General features: G+C 40.4%; 1 protein-coding gene across 7 annotated transcripts in view; it reads left to right on the top strand.

The window, feature by feature from the left end:
- Window positions 1-5,846: 5,846 nt before the first annotated feature.
- ctdspla (CTD (carboxy-terminal domain, RNA polymerase II, polypeptide A) small phosphatase-like a) overlaps window positions 5,847-17,952 on the top strand; it is a 281,371-nt gene continuing 269,265 nt past the window's right edge. For 4 of the 7 annotated variants that reach the window (XR_011961419.1, XR_011961416.1, XM_072576378.1 and 1 more), the window contains exon 1: window positions 5,847-6,697. Coding sequence is in view for 3 of the 7 variants with exons in the window: in XM_072576378.1 (XP_072432479.1) it covers window positions 6,628-6,697 (70 nt within the window). In the remaining 4 variants the exon portion in view is untranslated. The remainder of the gene's footprint in view (window positions 6,698-17,952) is intronic. The other 3 variants (XR_011961418.1, XR_011961417.1, XM_072576379.1) reach the window with 3 other exon arrangements.

Here is a 17,952-nt window from a genome sequence, read left to right as displayed (position 1 = left end):
GAAACTAGAGTCTAGATTAGAGTAGTGCTGGAAAAGCACAGCAGGTCAGGCAGCATCCGAGGAGCAGGAAAATCAACGTTTCGGGCAAAAGCCCTTCATCAGGAATGTATATTTTCTAGTCCTTCCTGTCACACTTTGACTATTGTTCGCCTCATCACTACTCAGCACCACTGCTCTCATATCCTTTTGATGTTTTAATGTTCTGTTCAATTGAATTCTCGTAATACAGTGCTTAAGAGGCCATTCAGCTCATTGAACCTGTACCACCAAAAATACAATAAATCTACAATAATCCCTCATTCTAGTACTTGGTTTATAAACTCCCCCTGCCTTAATTAGGTTAAAGCCCTATCTACAACCCTAGTTACACAATTCACCCAGACATTATTTGCAGTATGATTCAAATAAAGCCTGTCCCAACAAACAGCTTTTTCTTGCCCCACACATTGAAACCTCTTTCTTCTATTGCAATCTTTGAGCCACCTCCCTAATCATTTAATCAGATTGTGTACCTTTGATTTTATCTTTCCTCCAGCTTTAATGATGACCAACCACATTCTTCCCCTGTTAGATTTCTGGCAGCTAGCCTCAAAAGGTAGGTAAATGTCACTGTTTATGGAGAGGCAGTGAGATAGCAGTAATGTTACTGGACTAATAACCCAGAACACAATGCTAATTTCTAAGGATGCTAGTGATGGTGAAATTTGAATTTTAAAAGAAATTCTGGAATCAAGGCTTAATCTAACAGTGCTGACCAGGTAACAGGGTTGACTGTTGGAAAAACTGCCATCCTTGCCTGGTCTTGCCCACGTGTGACTCCACAGCAATGCAGTTGACTTATAGCTGTGTTTTGGACAATTAAGGATGGGCAATAAATGGTGGCTTAGCCAGTGTTCTGTTTATCCCACCTTTAAATTGAGCCATCTCTCCCTCTGCAATTGGACACCCATCTTCCACTCAGATATCTTCATTCCTGCTTCTGATTTCTTTGACCTATAACAATCATTTCTGATCTTCCAAACCAGCTCATCCCCCATTGCAACCTCTAATCCGCGGAGCTCATTCTGGTTCTGGCCCCTTTTGCAGTGTTGCCTGCCTAACAACCTTGTTTCCATGTTGTTCAGGTTGCTATGTGCGTAAGAAGCTGATTTAAAATACATGCTATGGTGTGTTATAATTGCATAACTTTTGTAGGATACAGAGGAGGAAGACGTTATCCTCAACATTATTAATGCCACCCCAGCAAATTTTAAGACATATACTTCAAAGTTAGATCCTTGGCTGCTCTGTTGCTTTTCTGAGTTAAGGGGCTAAGTTAAGGAGCTACATAAATCAAAGTTCCTTCATCCTTGATTTTACAATCCACTAACTTGCTGTCAAATTTAGTTTGACTGAATATCTACATTCACTCTGAACCTGAGATGATCATCAAATCTCATGCCAGGTTCAATCTATCATGCTTTTATCACATCCATCTCTCCCCCATGCATGCACCTAACACCTGACTTCATTTCATTCAGTACTTGAAGGCACACATACTAGCCACAAATCTGCTCATCTGTTACCCCTGTATTTTCCAACTCCCTGTCCACAAAGCTTTGGCTTTCAAATGTTCATTAACTAGGCCCTCGCTCCCTTTTCAACCTCTTCACTCTACATGCTATATATTCCTACCTACACTCAGTTTCATCAATGCTAATCTCCTGAACCTTCTTCTCTGTTATCTTTGGTGGAAAAGCATTAGATATTTGGCACCACACTCTTGAGTTGCATTCCTGAAGCCAGTCACCTTGCGACATAATTCCTCATCTTCAAATTCTTCCTTAAGTTATTTGTGAGCTCTTAGCTAATCATTCCTTTGTCAAGTCTGACTCAGGTACAGTGTGGGTGCCACACTGTTATAAATGTCACCCTCCAAATGAGATGTTAAACTGAAGCTCCATCTGCCCTCTTAGATGAGTGTAAAAGATCATGTGGCATATTTAAAAGAAGAGCAGGATTGGATACTCTCGCCAATAGTGATCCATTCTATTGACAAAATTATGAACATATTATCTCACCATTATCATCTGATGTTTGTGAGAACTTGCTGTACATAAATTGGCTGAGTTTCCTACATTACACAGACGGGCCAAGGTTGTCAATTACAACAGAGATTTGACAATAATAAAATTTATAAAAAGAATGCTACAGTTGGCATTGTGGGCAGACGTCTCAGGTTTTGACCCCAGTGGCAAGAATGGGGAATACCCTCGACAGGAATGGACTCCAAAAGTATCATAAGGACATGGGAGAAGAAGGGCAGCAAGGCAATTCAGATCAATTGATTGGTAAAGATGGAGCTGCCTGAAGATGATTGAGACTCTGTACTGCAGAAAGACTGTGTCTCTCATAGTGACTTCACTGCGACTCCGGCTGAGGAGTGGCAGATGGAGTTTAATTTAGATAAATGTGAGGTGCCACATTTTGGAAATGCAAATCAGAGAGGATTTATACACTTAATGGTAAGGTCCTGGGGAGTGTTGCTGAACAAAGAGACCTTGGAGGACAGGTTCCTAGTTCCTTGAAAGTGGAGTCACAGGTATATAGGATAGTGAAGAAAGCATTTGGTACGCTTTCCTTATTGGTCAGTGCATTGAGTATAGGATTTGAGAAGTCATGCTGTGGCTGTACTGGACATTGGTTAGGCTACTTTTGGAATATTGTGTGCATTTTTGGTTTCCCTCCTATCGGAAGGATGTTGTGAAACTTGAAAGGGTTCAGAAAAGATTTACAAGGATGTTGCCAGGGCTGGAGGATTTGAGCTACAGGGAGGGCTGTTTTCCATGGAGCGTCGGAGGCTGAGGGGTGACGTTATAGAGGTTTATAAAATCATGAGGGGCATGGATAGGATAAATAGACAAGGCCTTTTCCCTTTGGCGGGGGAGTCCAGAACTAGAGGGCATAGTTTAGGATGAGAAGAGAAAAATTTGAAAGGGACCTAAAGGGCAACTTTTTCATATAGAGTGTAGTGCGTATATGGAATAAGGTGCCAGAAGAAATGGTGGAGGCTGATACAATCACAACATTTAAAAGACATCTAGATGGGTATATGAATAGGAAGGGTTCTGGGCTATGTGCTGGCAAATGGGACTAGATTAGAAGATATAACATAGAACATTATAGTGCAGTGCAGGCCTTTCGGTCCTCGATGTTTCACCACCCTGTGAAACCAATCCGAAGCCCATTTAACCTACACTATTCCATTCTTGTCCATATGCCTATCCAATGACTACTTAAATGCCCATAAACTTGGCGAGTCTACAACTGTTGCAGTGTGTTCCACGGCCCTACTACTCTCTGAGTGAAGAAACTACCTCTGACATCTGTCCTATATCCATCAGCCCGCAATTTAAAGCTATGTCCCCTCGTGCTCGCCATCACCATCCTAGGAAAAACGCTCTCACTGTCCATCTGATTTAACCTTATAATTATCTTGTATGTCCCAATTAAGTCACCTGTCAACCTTCTTTTCTCTAACGAAAACAGCCTCAAGTCCCTCAACCTTTCCTTGTAAGATTTTCCCCCATACCAGGCAACATCCTACTAAATCTCCTCTGAATACTTTCCAAAGCTTCCACATCCTCCTTATAATGCGGTGACCAGAACATCACACAATACTCCAAGTGTGGCCGCACCAGTGATGTAGCATGACGTCATGGTTCTGGAAGTTGATCCCTCTGCTAATAAAAGCTAACAGACTGTATGCCTTCTTAACAGCCCTATCTTGGTGGCAACTTTGAGGGATCAATGTCCATGGACACCGAGATCTCTCTGCTCATCTATGCTACCAAATATCTTATCTTTCACCCAGTACTCTGATTAGATTAGATTACTTACAGTGTGGAAACAGGCCCTTCGGCCCAACAAATCCACACCAACCTGCCGAAGCGCAACCCACCCAGACCTATTCCCCTACATTTACCCCTTCACCTAAAACTACGGACAATTTAGCACGGCCAATTCACCTAACCTGCACATTTTTGGATTGTGGGAGGAAACTCATGCAGACATGGGGAGAATGTGCAAACTCCACACAGACAGTCACCTGAGGCGGGAATTGAACCCAGGTCTCTGGCGCTGTGAGGCAGCAGTGCTAACCACCATGCCCCTCTGCATTTGTATTACTCCTTCCAAAGTGAATTACCTCACACTTTTCCGCATTAAACTCCTTCTGCCACCTCTCAGCCCAGCTCTGCAGCTTATCTATGTCCCTCTGTAATCTACAACATCCTTTGGCACTATCCATAACTGTACCCTCATAAGACTGTCCTTATACACTTAATGGTATGGTCCTAGGGAGTGTTGCTGAACAAAGAGACTTTGGAGTGCTTCATAGCTCCTTGAAAGTGGAGTCACAGGTAGATAGAATAGTGAAGAAGGCATTTGGTATGCTTTCCTTTATTGGTCAGAATATTAAGTACAGGAGTTGGGAGGTCATGTTGCAGCTGTACAGAACATTGGCTAGGCCACTGTTGGAATATTGCATGCAATTCTGGTCTCCTTCCTATCGGAAGGATGTTGTGAAACTTGAAAGGGTTCAGAAAAGATTTACAAGGATGTTGCCAGGGTTGGAGGATTTGATCGGGATAGGGGTAAGTTGAATAGGCTGGGGTTGTTTTCCCTGGAACGTTGGAGGCTGAGGGGTGACCTTATAGAGGTTTATAAATTCATGAGTGGCATGGATAGGATAAATAGACAAATCTCTTCCCTGAGGTAGGGGAGTCTAGAACTAGAGGGCATAGGTTTAGGGTGAGAGGGGAAAGGTATAAATGAGATCTAAGGGGAAACGGTTTCATGCAGAAGGTGGTACGTGTATGGAATGAGCTGCCAGAGGAAGTGGTGGAGGCTAGTACAATTGTAACATTTAAATGACATCTGGATGGGTATATGAATAGGAAGGGTTTGGAGGGATATGGGCAGGTGCTGGCATGTGGGACTGGATTGGGTTGGTATATCTTGTTGTGTTGGGCTTGGATGAGTTGGACCAAAGGCTCTTTTTCCATGCTGTAATCTCTATGACTTTATCAGCCTAGTGAATCGCTGTCTGGCCTGCCTCCAAGTCCAGTATATGTTTCCTTCGATAAGGGGTGCAAAACTCTTTTCATTATTCCAGCTGTGGTTTAACTCTCCCTTTGACTATGCCAGTTGTCATTCTGATGGTAAATCTGCTTTTTTGAGAGGGTGGGAGTGATAGGCTAACCCCCTCACCATTAGAAAACCAATTTTATTATTGACAGGCACCTCTTTTGAAATGCCCCCAAAAGCACCATTTTGGGCACAGAAACAGAAATTGCTGGAAAAGTTCAGCAAGTCTGGCAGCACCTGTGGAGAGAAAGCAGAGTTAAAGTTTCAGGTCCAGTGACCCTCCCTCATACCACTTGGGCACTTATTTCCCCTTCTTTGAAGAGAGAAATAGAACCGAGTCTGCAGCTATAAACCATTATTGCAAACACCATCGATGCCATTTACACGCATTTCTTGGGCATTTGAAAGGGGCTAAGTTTGGCTCTACCTATTAAAATCTCTCCTAAATGTACAGTCTCGACTCTCTCCAATTCTGGCGGCTACAGAGTGGTAGACTTGAGAGGAGTCGGAGTGAAAGTTGGGGGGGGGGGCACTCTCGTGCAGAGCATTTAGTCGGCTTGCTTTCCTGAAGTATTTTTAATAGTTTTTTTTTGGGGGGGGGGGTGAGTGCTGGATAGAAGTCAGGGAGGAGTTGTTGTTGTTGTTGTGTTTGATTTGGTGCCGTCGTCCTTGCCCATCATCCCGCACTGGACGGGGGGGGGGGGGTGGTGTGGGTGTGTGGAAAAACTCCACCCCAAAAAAAACCTCCCTAAAGGCTGGGAAGTTGTGAGGAGGAAAGAAAGTAGAGTGAGAGAGAGAGGGTGGGGAAGAAAAAACAGGCGAGGAAAGAAGGAGCAAAAAAAAAAGTGGAAGAGGGTTTCTTGAAACAGACGGCGCACATTTTCTTGTTGTTTTTGAATCTGAGGGAAGTTCCAGCTCCTCCATATTGGAGACCAAGCGACGACGTTTGACAAGAAATAATATCTTAAGGGAGAAAACATATACCCCAGCCCAGAAGGAGCGACGACGCCGCAAAAAAAGAAAAAAGGATTTTAAAAATCGCAATTAAGGCTTCGGGGAACCGAGGAACATTATTTTCTCCGCGTTTAGTGTTGGATAAATTGTGTTTGAAATCTCTCCACTCACCGGACAGCTCGGCGTCTTCCTCTCTCCGGGCCGCGGGCGAAAGGCAGTTATTTTTTGAATTTTCCTGACATAAACATTAATATAAATGGTTGACTGAAATATAATTATTTTCCTGGGGGGGGGGGGAGAGAGAGACGGAAAAGAAAGTTGCAGAGAATTATATTTTCTGCATTTTGCGTTTTTTTTTAAAAAAAGTATTTCTTTTTTTTTCAACCCTTTGCCCGTCTTCTCCCTGTGGCGTATATATGTATTAAAAATTCTACAGATATTTTTTTCATCTGGAGTGGGTGAAAGGAACGGCTTGTTTGTTTTCGGTGTATTTTCTGAAGGAAATCGCGGAGGGCCCGACGGCCAAAAGCAGGAAGGGTTTGTTCGATGGACAGCACGTCCATTATAACGCAGGTCAGCAAAGAGGATGAGATTATTTCATCGTCCCAGGAAAAAGGTAAGGCACTGGACATCTTGTTTATGTGTTGTAAACAACGGTTGTCCCCAAAGCAGGGTGGAAAAATTTGGGTGGGTGGGAAATTCTTGAGTTTGAAAAGTGCCTATCAGCGCCGTCTTGGGTCTTTCCAAGCTTTAGATAGTTTTCCCTTTTTTTTTCAAAAATGGAAAATGCTGATTTTTTTTCATCTACTGAAAGCCAAAATCCAAAATATGACACATCCTCACGGAGGAAAAGGTTTCTGGAGATCGTTTCAGTTTTGGATTTCCTCACCCTACTGAAAATCACTTTTTTTTTGTTCCTAGGGGGTGTAACAGTGAAGATACTCACGTAAGTTAATTGTAGTGGAATCCTGATTGCACTTGTTGTTTCTCCCCCAACTCCCAAAAGTGAAAATGTACTTGGGGTGATTTTGCGAGGATATTTGTCAGCATTTAGTAACATTTTTGTGTGAGCTCTTCCCCTACCCCACTGTAGTTGGTCACTTTCTGTTTTAAAAAAAAAATCCAAAAGAGAAAATAGCCCCAAAAAGTTAAAATAAAGGTTGTGGAAGTAGCGTTTTCTCTGACTCAGCGTAACCACTTGACGGTTTTGCACCTCAGGCAAGAAACAAGCATGCTTTTGCTTTTGATTTAGGAAACGAGAGACAACATTCTAGGTTCGCTGAAAAATATTACAGTAGTAATGGATTATTGTTTAATTGTACATATTGGCGAAGAGGTATTTTCTAAGGGTTATATACCCGTTCTTTCAGATTCTAATGCATCCCTTTTGGAGGGAATGGAATGGTGTGGTTAAGATTTGAGTATGTTATGTCAGAGCAAATGGCTACTTTAGAAAGAATTCTGCTTTTGAAAAAGTGTGGTCTTTTATGGCAGCTTTAAGATCAGCGTTTTGCTGACTTGAAAACGTGAGAAAGAACTGCCCTTTCCATAGTGTTGAGAAGGAACCTTGTAAAATATGTTTGTCAAAAATAAGTAACCGTTTTTATGCTGTATTTTTATTTGTCAGTATTAAAGTTTGTGTGGCTTCGTTTATTACTGTTTTCTTCTATAATAATTTTAGGAATTTTCATTGCATTGATATTCCCAAGAGGGGTTTTAATAAAAATTCAAGGAATTCTAATTCCAGACAGGTACTTAAATACATGTGGTCTGGAAATAGCAACAATAATTTCCACACCTACATGTTACTTTTAAAAGCTACATTTTTATTACAAGTCATGCAGAAATGTGTTTGAAAATAAGTGCTTGTCGCAGGACAGTAGCACAGTACTAATGTCTGTACTCATGAGGATGACGAATTCTCCTCATCACTTTCCTGCAATAACTGGTCAGTTTGGTCTTTGGAGCTATAATTTATCAAAACCTGGATTGGATAACCTCTTGTGTGCATTCAGACTTTTATGTTTTCATTGCTAAAATCAGTTTACCGGTCAGTTTCATAAATATGTAGCAGAAAATGTGTTAAATATTTGTCAAGGTATTTTTAAACCCACTAACCTTGGATTCCCAAAAACAGAGTGTAGATAGTAACTAACAGTGCCATACTGTACTTTTTATTTCTGTGCTGGTTAAGGTCTTAGAAACTATGAACTGGAGGTTAAAGCTGCCTAGCTTCAGTTAACTTTCTAAATTATTCCGTTTGACATTCTACTTGTTTGGTTGTCTTTTTTTCCCTTGAATTTGATAAAGGAACATATTATTTTGTAAAAGGTTAAATCCTTCTTGGATTACAAAGCTGACATGGTACATGCAATTCTTTATCTGTTGGATGACATTTTTACAACATGGCTGTACTTTTTGGCACAATTTCATCTTGTGCCAGTCCTGCAGTTTTGTATTTGTTTCAGAAGGAGCATTCCATGTAATATTAACCTAGTCAGTACTAGGCCAGGATTTTTTTACGCAGTGATATGAATTTTTCTGTCATTTTGTTAGTAATTAAGATTCCCTTTGAGTTTTCAGTGGAACTCGTTCTTGTATAAGCTTTGTCAAACAGAGGTTGAATAGAAACATACAATAGAATTGTGTGCTTTAGTTGTCAAACATCAACAGACGTGACCAGTTTTCTGAGAACAATTTTATGATGGATGTTTTATGATCCAACTTGAAAAGAACACTTTGCCTGACTAATTAAAATTTAAAAATGGCCTAGTCTGCCAGTACTGTTGCTCCATTATACTGTAAACTGTACATGTTCCACGTATGACACTCCCACAGTAATAAGAGAAGACATGCTTCTAAAATAGTAGAAAGTGAAATACTGGCTAGAGAAATCTCCTAATCGTTCGACTGTAAATTATATTATAGTTGACACTACAACTAGTAACAATGTCTCCTTGTTAAAGGATGTGCAATTTAATGTTATAATTTAGAATAATTCCAAAGCAGTAACATAATTTAGGGGTTCAGACAAGCATTGTGAGTCATTTAAGGTTTACAATCTGAATTTGCAGACTTAGATTTTTCACTTATGGTGATGCTCAGATTTTTATTATTTTATTTCATACAAGCATATGTGCTGAGCCTTTGTTGTCATTGGTTACTATTCATGAAAACCTGTAGGACTGGGAGGTAAATAAACTGAACTAGGTTGGGAAAATGACAGAAGGGAAAGAGAAGTTTTAGTGATTCAGAATGAAATCACTTAAATGATTAGAGAGTATACAATGAGATAAGCAGACAGTGGAGCCTGTATAGTTCGATATAAGACACCAGAAATGATTTAAGACCATGTTTAGTGTTGTATAGGTCCCGTGGTAGAAGATGTGAAGTGTTAGATTGAATAATTGCAGAGATTTTGCACATAAGTTGTAAAGACAGAGGAGATTTTAATTTTCATATAAATTGGAAAAAACAGACCAGCACGTGCCAAAATCGATTTGTTTTATGCAACAAAATATCTTGAAGTTAATAAACATATGGCACATTAGATTTAGTAATTTTCAGTATACCGGATGTAGTGAATAATGTTATGCTTTCACTGAATAGTGATGATGCGATTGAGATCATCCTAGTATTTGAAAGGGTGGAATATGAAACAGCTGCTTCAAGATTTAGGTAAGGGGTGAGACAGATACCAGTTTACAGTAAACTGGGAATATGTACTGATGGATAAAATAACTGTAGATTAGTGGGAAATGTTCAAAAGCAAATTTAATGTGATGCAGAAATCTAGTTTTGCCTGTTTGGGTAAAAGCTCTATTTACGAAAACAATAGCAACTACAGACGTAAAACTAAATGAAAGAGCATACAAAGTTGCAGCAATTCACTCATCCTGGCAAAACACTTGGTAAGACCAACGAAATAGAGTATGAAAAGAAATTAGCAAAGATAATCAAAATCAACAAGTATTTTAATAATTATATTAGGAAGAGAATAAGAACCTTTAAACTGAACATGATATTAGCAATGAAAATAACATGATGGATCTGCTGGATGAATGATTGCTTTACATTGATTTACGTTAGAAGAGAAGGTCAGCATGCTGGACAAGTCAAGCAAGCAATATTGAATCGGGAATAGGAATCCACTAAAATTTGCAGTCAAACCTGGGATGTCAAGGTACATATGCAGATAGGGGAAAAAAGGATGCTCGTGACGGATATGGATGGTTCCGAACAGCAGATGCCTGTGCAGAGTATAGAAGTACACGTGGTTACTTAAAAAAAATTGAGAACGAAGAGGGGAAATGGGAATTAAAAACACTGGCAGGTAACATTAAAGAAAATTCAAAGGCATTTTCTATGTATATTCAGGGAAAGAGAATAACTGGGAAAAAATAAGGCCCATTAGAGATGAAAATGGCAATCTGTGTGGAGAAGAAGACATATCTGATATTTTAAATGAGTACTTTGCATTTTGAGAGAAGAATGTTGTATGTATAGAAATCAGAAAGGAGATCACGATATACTTGAATAAATTAGCATTGAAAGGAAAAGGGTGCTAGTGATTTTAGTGAACTTGAAAGTGGATAAATATCCAGGCCCAGATGAGATGAATCCCAGGCTCCTCTGTGACATGTGGGACGAGATTGCAGAGGTTCTGACTTTAATTTTCAAACCTTCTCTGACCATGAGGGGTGCCAAAGGACAGGAGCATGGTTAAAGTAGTACCAAAACTCCGAGTGGTAGGGGTAAACCAGGAAACTACAGGCCAGTGAGTCTAACATCTGTGGTACAGAAATTATTTGAAAAAGCTCTGAGGGACAGAATTAATCTGCTGATGGGCCAACATTGATTAATCGAGGATAGTCAGCATTGCTTTGAAGGGGAAAGGTCATGTCTAACAAATTTGATTGAATTGTTTGAGGATGTGATGAGGTGTGTAGAAAAGAGTAATGCAGTTGATATAGTCTACATGGAATCCAGTAAAGCTTTTGACAATGTCTTGCAGACTGGTTAAGAAGTTAAGAGTCCATGGGATCTAGGGCAAATTGGAACCAAAATTGGCCTAGTAGCAGTTAGCAGAGAGTGATGATTGAATGGTATGTTTGACTGGAAGTCTGTGTCCAGAGGCATTCCACAAAGTTTGGTGATAGGTTATTTGCTGTTTGTTGTGGACGTTAAAGGTCTCAACTTGAATGGGGGGGGGGAGGGAAGTAAATTAGTAAATTCACATGACCCAAAAATTGGTAGTGTGTTGAATAGCGAAGAGGAAAGCCTTTGGCTGCAGGCTGATCTTAGAAGGGTTGGCCAGATGAACTAAGAAATGTCAAATTGAAATTCATTTTGGAAATTGTGAGGTAATGCATTTTGGGAAGACTAACAAGGTAAGGCAGTACACAATGTATGGTAGGACCCTAGGAAGTACAGAGGATCAGAGGAACTTTGAAGTACACGCCATAGTCATTGAAGGAGTAGGACAGGTAGATAAGATGGTTAGGAAGGCATATGCGACACTCACCTTTTATTAGTCAAGATACTAAATACAAAAGCAAGGAAGTCAAGGTGAGCTACACTTAATGTTAGGCCATAACTGGTGTACTGTGTGAAGTTCTTATTGCCATACCTGTAGAAAGGACGTGCTTGCACTAGAGAGGGTAAAGAAGATATAGCCTGAACTGGAGTGATTCAGCTATGAAGGAGAGACTATATAGGCAGGAGTTATTTTCCTTACTGTAGAATTAAGGAGAATCCGAAGGGTTTTTACAAACACATTAAGGACAAAAGGGTAACTAGGGAGAGAATAGGGCCCCTCAAAGATCAGCAAGGTGGCCTTTGTAAGGGGCCGTAGAAAATGGGGGAGATACTAAACTAATAGTTTGCATCAGTATTTACTGTGGAAAAGGATATGGAAGATTATAGGATGTAGGGAAATAGATGGTGACACCTTGCAAAATGTCCATATTACAGAGGAGGAAGTGCTGGATGTCTTGAAACAGGTAAAAGTGGATAAATCCCCAGGACCTGATCAGGTGTACCCAAGAACTCTGTGGGAGCTAGAGAAGTGATTGCTGGGCCTCTTGCTGAGATATATGTATCATCGATAGTCACAGGTCAGGTGCTGGAAGACTGGAGATTGACTAACGTGGTGCCACTGTTTAAGAAGGGTGGTAAGGACAAGCCAGGGAACTATAGACCAGCGAGTCTGACGTCGGTGGTGGGGAAGTTGTTGGAGGGAATCCAGAGAGACAGGATGTGTATGTATTTGGAAAGGCAAGGACTGATTATGGATAGTCATCATGGCTTTGTGCGTGGGAAATCATGTCTCACAAACTTGATTGAGTGTTTTGAAGAAGTAACAAAGAAGATTGATGAGGGCAGAGCAGTAGATGTGATCTATATGGACTTCAGTAAGGTGTTCGACAAGGTTCCCCATGGGAGACTGATTAGCAAGGTTAGATCTCATGGAATACAGGGAGAACTAGCCATTTGGATACAGAACTGGCACAAAGGTAGAAGACAGAGGGTGGTGGTGGAGGGTTGTTTTTCAGACTGGAGGCCTGTGACCAGTGGAGTGCCACAAGGATCGGTGCTGGGTCCTCCACTTTTTGTCATTTACATAAATGATTTGGATGCAAGCATAAGAGGTACAGTTAGTAAGTTTGCAGGTTTAGTGGACAGCGAAGAGGGTTACCTCAGATTACAACAGGATCTTGACCACATGGGCCAATGGACTGAGAAGTGGCTGATGGAGTTTAATTCTGATAAATGCGCGGTGCTGCATTTTGGGAAAGCACATCTTAGCAGTTCTTATACACCTAATGGTAAGGTCCTAGGGAGTGTTGCTGAACAAAGAGACCTTGGAATGCAGGTTCATAGCTCCTTGAAAGTGGAATCGCAGGTAGATCGATAGTGAAGAAGGTGTGTTTATGCTTTCTTTTATTGGTCAGAGTATTGAGTACAGGAGTTGGGAGGTCATGTTGCGGCTGTACAGGACATTGGTTAGGCCACTGTTGGAATATTGTGTGCAATTCTGGTGTCCTTCCTATCAGAAAGATGTTGTGAAAGGGTTCAGAAAAGATTGACAAGGATGTTGCCAGGGTTGGAGGATTTGAGCTATAGGGAGAGGCTGAACAAGCTGGGGCTGTTTTCCCTGGAGCGACGGAGGCTGAGGGGTGACCTTATAGAGGTTTGCAAAATTATGAGGGGCATGGATAGTATAAATAGGCAAAGTCTTTTCCCTGGGGTGGGGGAGTCCAGAACTAGAGGGCATAGGTTTAGGGTGGGAGGGGAAAGATATAAAAGTGTCCTAAGGGGCAACCTATTCACACAGGGTGGTATATGTATAAAGTGAGCTGCCAGAGGAAGTGGTGGAGGCTGGTACAATTGCAACATTTAAGAGACATTTGGATGGGTATATGACTAGGAAAGGTTTGGAGGGATATGGGCCGGGTGCTGGCAGATGGGGCTAGATTGCTTTGGAATATCTGGTCGGCATGGAAGGGTTGGACCGAAGGGTCTGTTTCCATGTTGTACATCTCTATGACTCTAAAGAAGGCTGATGAGTGGGTCTACTTGAGATGTACAAAATTCTGAGGTGCATAGGTAGGGAGAAACAATTCCACTAGGTGGAAACCCAAACACATACATAGAAAGCAGGTAACACTAGCAGTGCTTCGTCCAGAGGCTCACTGAAGATGTTACCTAGTATGGTGACAAAATGTCTGATAATGAACCTTCCAGCTTGATAAGCAAACCTGCATCCAGAATCTCAACCTGAGCTACAAATCTTTTCAAAACTTGCTGACCTTTTACTGTGCTGCAAAATATCTGATTCTTTAATAAATCAAAAGGAGGTAATAGCTTGAAGATTGACCAATTTCCAGGACCAGATCATATCCATTCCAAAGTTTTGAAAAAAAATTTCCAAATTTTTTTTGATTTGGGAACTATACCTTGAGATAGAAATAAGAATTTTTCAATTATTTAAGAAAGTTAACATTGAGAAGTGAGAGATTTGTAGACTAGCTACCCCAATATCTGTTGTTGGAAAATTACTACAGTTTTTGAGCACAAGATGATTGAATACCTTTAAATGTTCAACTGATCAGAGAACCAGTATGTCTGACAGATGTTTATTTGTACTTTTGTTAAATAGAGTTATTGAGGACTATAGAGTTAGTCATTAGTCAGTCATGATATAATTTGAGTGGCGGGTGGAACAAGTTAAATAGTTGGTCCTGTTCCTGCGTTTCTATAAAGCAAAGTTGCATGTCTGTCCTTCACAAATTCACTCTTCTGTGCTTAATCTACTAAACTAATTTTTTGCCAACTACAAGTCCAGTCTTTATAAATGTTTTTAAAGAAAATTCTAAAAGAAAACTTACTTCATAAAGTAGCAAGTGCGCACTGTGAACGTGCAGGTTTCTAGGTTCACAGTTTTTGAAAATCACCATTTAAGGCTTATAAACCCAGAAAAAGATGGCATTTTACTGTAACTTGTATTGTGTTCCTAAATTTGTAGTTAGATCATGACAGACTGTTCACACAAGAATATTAAAATTTACCTTTTGCGAATTCACTTCAGAGTTTTGAGAGAACATTTTTTTAAAAATCTTTCACCAGAATGCGGGTGTTGCTGGTTTGACCAGCATTTGCCACCTATCCCATCTGTGAGAAACTGGTGCAGTCCATGTGTTCTAGGTACACATGCAGTCATGTTAGGGAGGGAGTTCTCATGGCATTTTCAGTGTACAAATGGAGGTAGAACTTGTTTTGTACATATAAATATCTTCTACTTGATCACTGAATGGAAAACTGAGGCTAGAAATGCTTGTACCTGCCTTTTGTCTTTAATTCTCACATTACGCTAATTAACATGATTATTGTCTAACTCCAAAAAAAGTTATTTTGTTAACTTCCTCCTTTTTGGTTTATTGAATTTGGAGATGACTTTAACGTTCCAAAAGTATTCTTTTATATTCACTTGGAATTTTCAGTGAAATCTACACATTTCAAAGGCTAATTTTATTGTAAACTTTTGATGTGCTGGATTCCAGAGGTGGATTGAAGCATAAACAGGCTGGTCTTGGGTGAAACAACTGAAAATGAGTGCTCAAATGTTATAGACTTCGCGGGATTCTCTGGGGCAGAATTTAAGATCAAATATTTGTCATTGCATCTGGCTGTGCCGTTGTTTAATTTCTGCATATGAACAAATCGATGTGATTTTTAATTAAAATCTTCTGCAGTGTGCTGAAGGCAAGTGAAGTACTTTGGACACTAGAGGTATCAAATTATGAGAGTGTCAGGGAGTAGAAATGCTTAGGAAAGCAGTCTTCACTTGATGCAGAATGTGACATCTACTTGTGAGAAGTGTATGGTCATAAGAGACACCTCCCCTCTGACACGTCCTGATTTTAGTTATGTTTGTTCACTTTAAGATATTTTCAATTTGTGCATACACACAAGATTGGTACTATCTCATCTTTTGAAAGAAAGAAAGAATTAGTAGACAGGAAGAAATGTTGTACACCAATTCCATGAATCTCCAATTGCTCGTCAGCTCAGATTGAGAGTTGCTGCTGCATCATATTTGACCGGGTCTTCCAGCTGAATTTGTCTCCAGTCCAATATGAAGCAAGTAAAATAAAAGGCTGGTAAATGTAGGATGACCGTTATTACAGGAATCTGAAGAATGTAAGAATTTTGGGACTGAATATGCAGCTAAAGCTTTAATCTGAGTTATTTATGTCCTGTTAATGTCAACTGGCACAGTTTGCAGCACTCTTACCCCTGCATGAAGATGTGTGGATTCAAATCCCACTCTTGGACTTGAACCTAAACCTCAGACTTCAATATGGTACTGAGTTAGTGCAATACTGTCTTTTGAATAAAGGTAACGTACTGTGGATGCTGGATATCTGTGAAACAGACAGAGAAAGCTGGAGAAACTCAGCAGGTCTGGCAGCATTTGTGGAGAGATAAACAGAGTTAATGTTTTGAGTCTGTTTTAGTGCTGCACAGCAGTTATACCAATGTGTCTTTTGAATGTAATGCTGAACTGCAGCACCATCTACCCTAACTGGCAAATTTTTTGAAGAGCAGGGGAGTTAGCCCAGTGTCCAGCCCAATATTTATATTTCAATTATCGTTAATAGTGGGAATGATATATCTAGCCACAGTAACGTGAGACCAGAGATGGGATGAAAAACAAATGGCTCTCAAAGAGCACGATGAGGACTTCTATGTCTGTTTTCTCTCTCTACCATTTTCCTAGCTGTTTAAAGGCCAGATAAGGGAGTGGACTTTGGGAGGCAGTGGCATAGTGTTGATGTCACCAATCTAGTAATCCAGGTCTCCAGGCTAATGTTTGGGGGCCAAGGGTTTGAATCCCAAAATGACAGATGGTGAAAACTGAATTCAATAAGGATCGGAGGTAAAAAGCTAATCTAATAGCAACCATGTAACCATTCTTGCTGTACAAAGCAGTTGCTTCATTTAATGTCCTTTCTGGAATAAAATCTGTCATCCTTAACTGGTCTGGTCCACATGTGACTCCAAACACAATGTAATGTGGTTGAGTTTTAACAGGCCTCTGGGTAATTAAGCTTGGGCAATAAATGCTGGCTTGGCCAGTGATGCCCACGTCCTTTGCAAGAATTAATAAAAAATTTAAAATCTTTGATCATTATGTTGCTGATTGAGAGCTACATTCCTACAAATTTGCTGTTGCATTTTCTGAATTGCAAAGTGTACGCTGCAAATGATTTTTAAAAAAACTGCAGTGCTTTAGTATCTTCTGAAGTCAATTAAAGCTAGTATATAAACATAAATCCTGGTTTTCATTTTCCTTTGCCACCGTGTTTATGTAACATGTTCTATCTAAGTGGCCCTTGTTAGGTAAGGGCATGAAAGAATGTGGATCAAAACAGGTCAACTCAGTTTGAGCTGTGTATTTGAAATATGTTCCTTGATTGGTCATTCAGCCCCCAAAATCTAGAGTATTTATTTATAAAATGTGTCCTTTTCTTATAATACTGATACCCTGGTGGGCTATAAAAATCTTATCCGAATTGATCTGCCAACCACCTGTTTCATTGATATTCCCCTAATCCAAATTTACGCATCTTCAGTTTACCTTTCGCAATGGAGATATGTCTGAGTGCAGTGTCGATTAGATTACTTCCTTACAGTGTGGAAACAGGCCCTCCGGCCCAACAAGTCCACACCAACCCGCTGAAGCGCAACCCACCCAGACCCATCACCCTACATTAACCCCTTCACCTAACACTACGAGCAATTTAGCATGGCCAATTCACCTAACCTGCACAATTTTGGATTGTGGAAGGAAACCCGAGCACCCGGAGCAAATCCATGCAGACAGAGAGAATGTGCAAACTCCACACACAGTCGCCTGAGGCGGGAATTGAACCTGGGTCTCTGGCGCTATGAGGCTATCCACTGCCGCTCACAAATTGTATTTGGTTTAACTGAAAATGTTTTCAGTTAAACTTTGTTCCCAATTAGCAATTCAAAATGTATGATTTATCTGAAAGCTTGTGTTTTGCAGAGGTGAGAGGGTGGAATTGATGCCAGTAATGTGAAAAGCTTGATGAGCTCTATCCTTGTTTTTTCCATATGTTCTTACATCACTCAGAATACCTTATACCTCATTTGTATTTAGAATAAAACACTTGTGTGAACAACAGTGGTTTAGTGTCACTGAGCAGTAAGGTGTAAATCCCTCAATCTGTTAAGTTGTTGTCCTCTGCTGTGCCACTCAAGACCAGTAAAAAGATTGAGCAGAAACTCTGCCTCTTGACACTGCATGTGCAAGGTTTTTATTTTTAGTTCGCTAATGGCTCA

This window comes from Chiloscyllium punctatum, chromosome 8 (genome assembly GCF_047496795.1).
Source record: "Chiloscyllium punctatum isolate Juve2018m chromosome 8, sChiPun1.3, whole genome shotgun sequence".
Lineage (NCBI taxonomy): Eukaryota > Metazoa > Chordata > Chondrichthyes > Orectolobiformes > Hemiscylliidae > Chiloscyllium > Chiloscyllium punctatum.
This window is presented reverse-complemented; position numbering and strand designations above follow the sequence as displayed.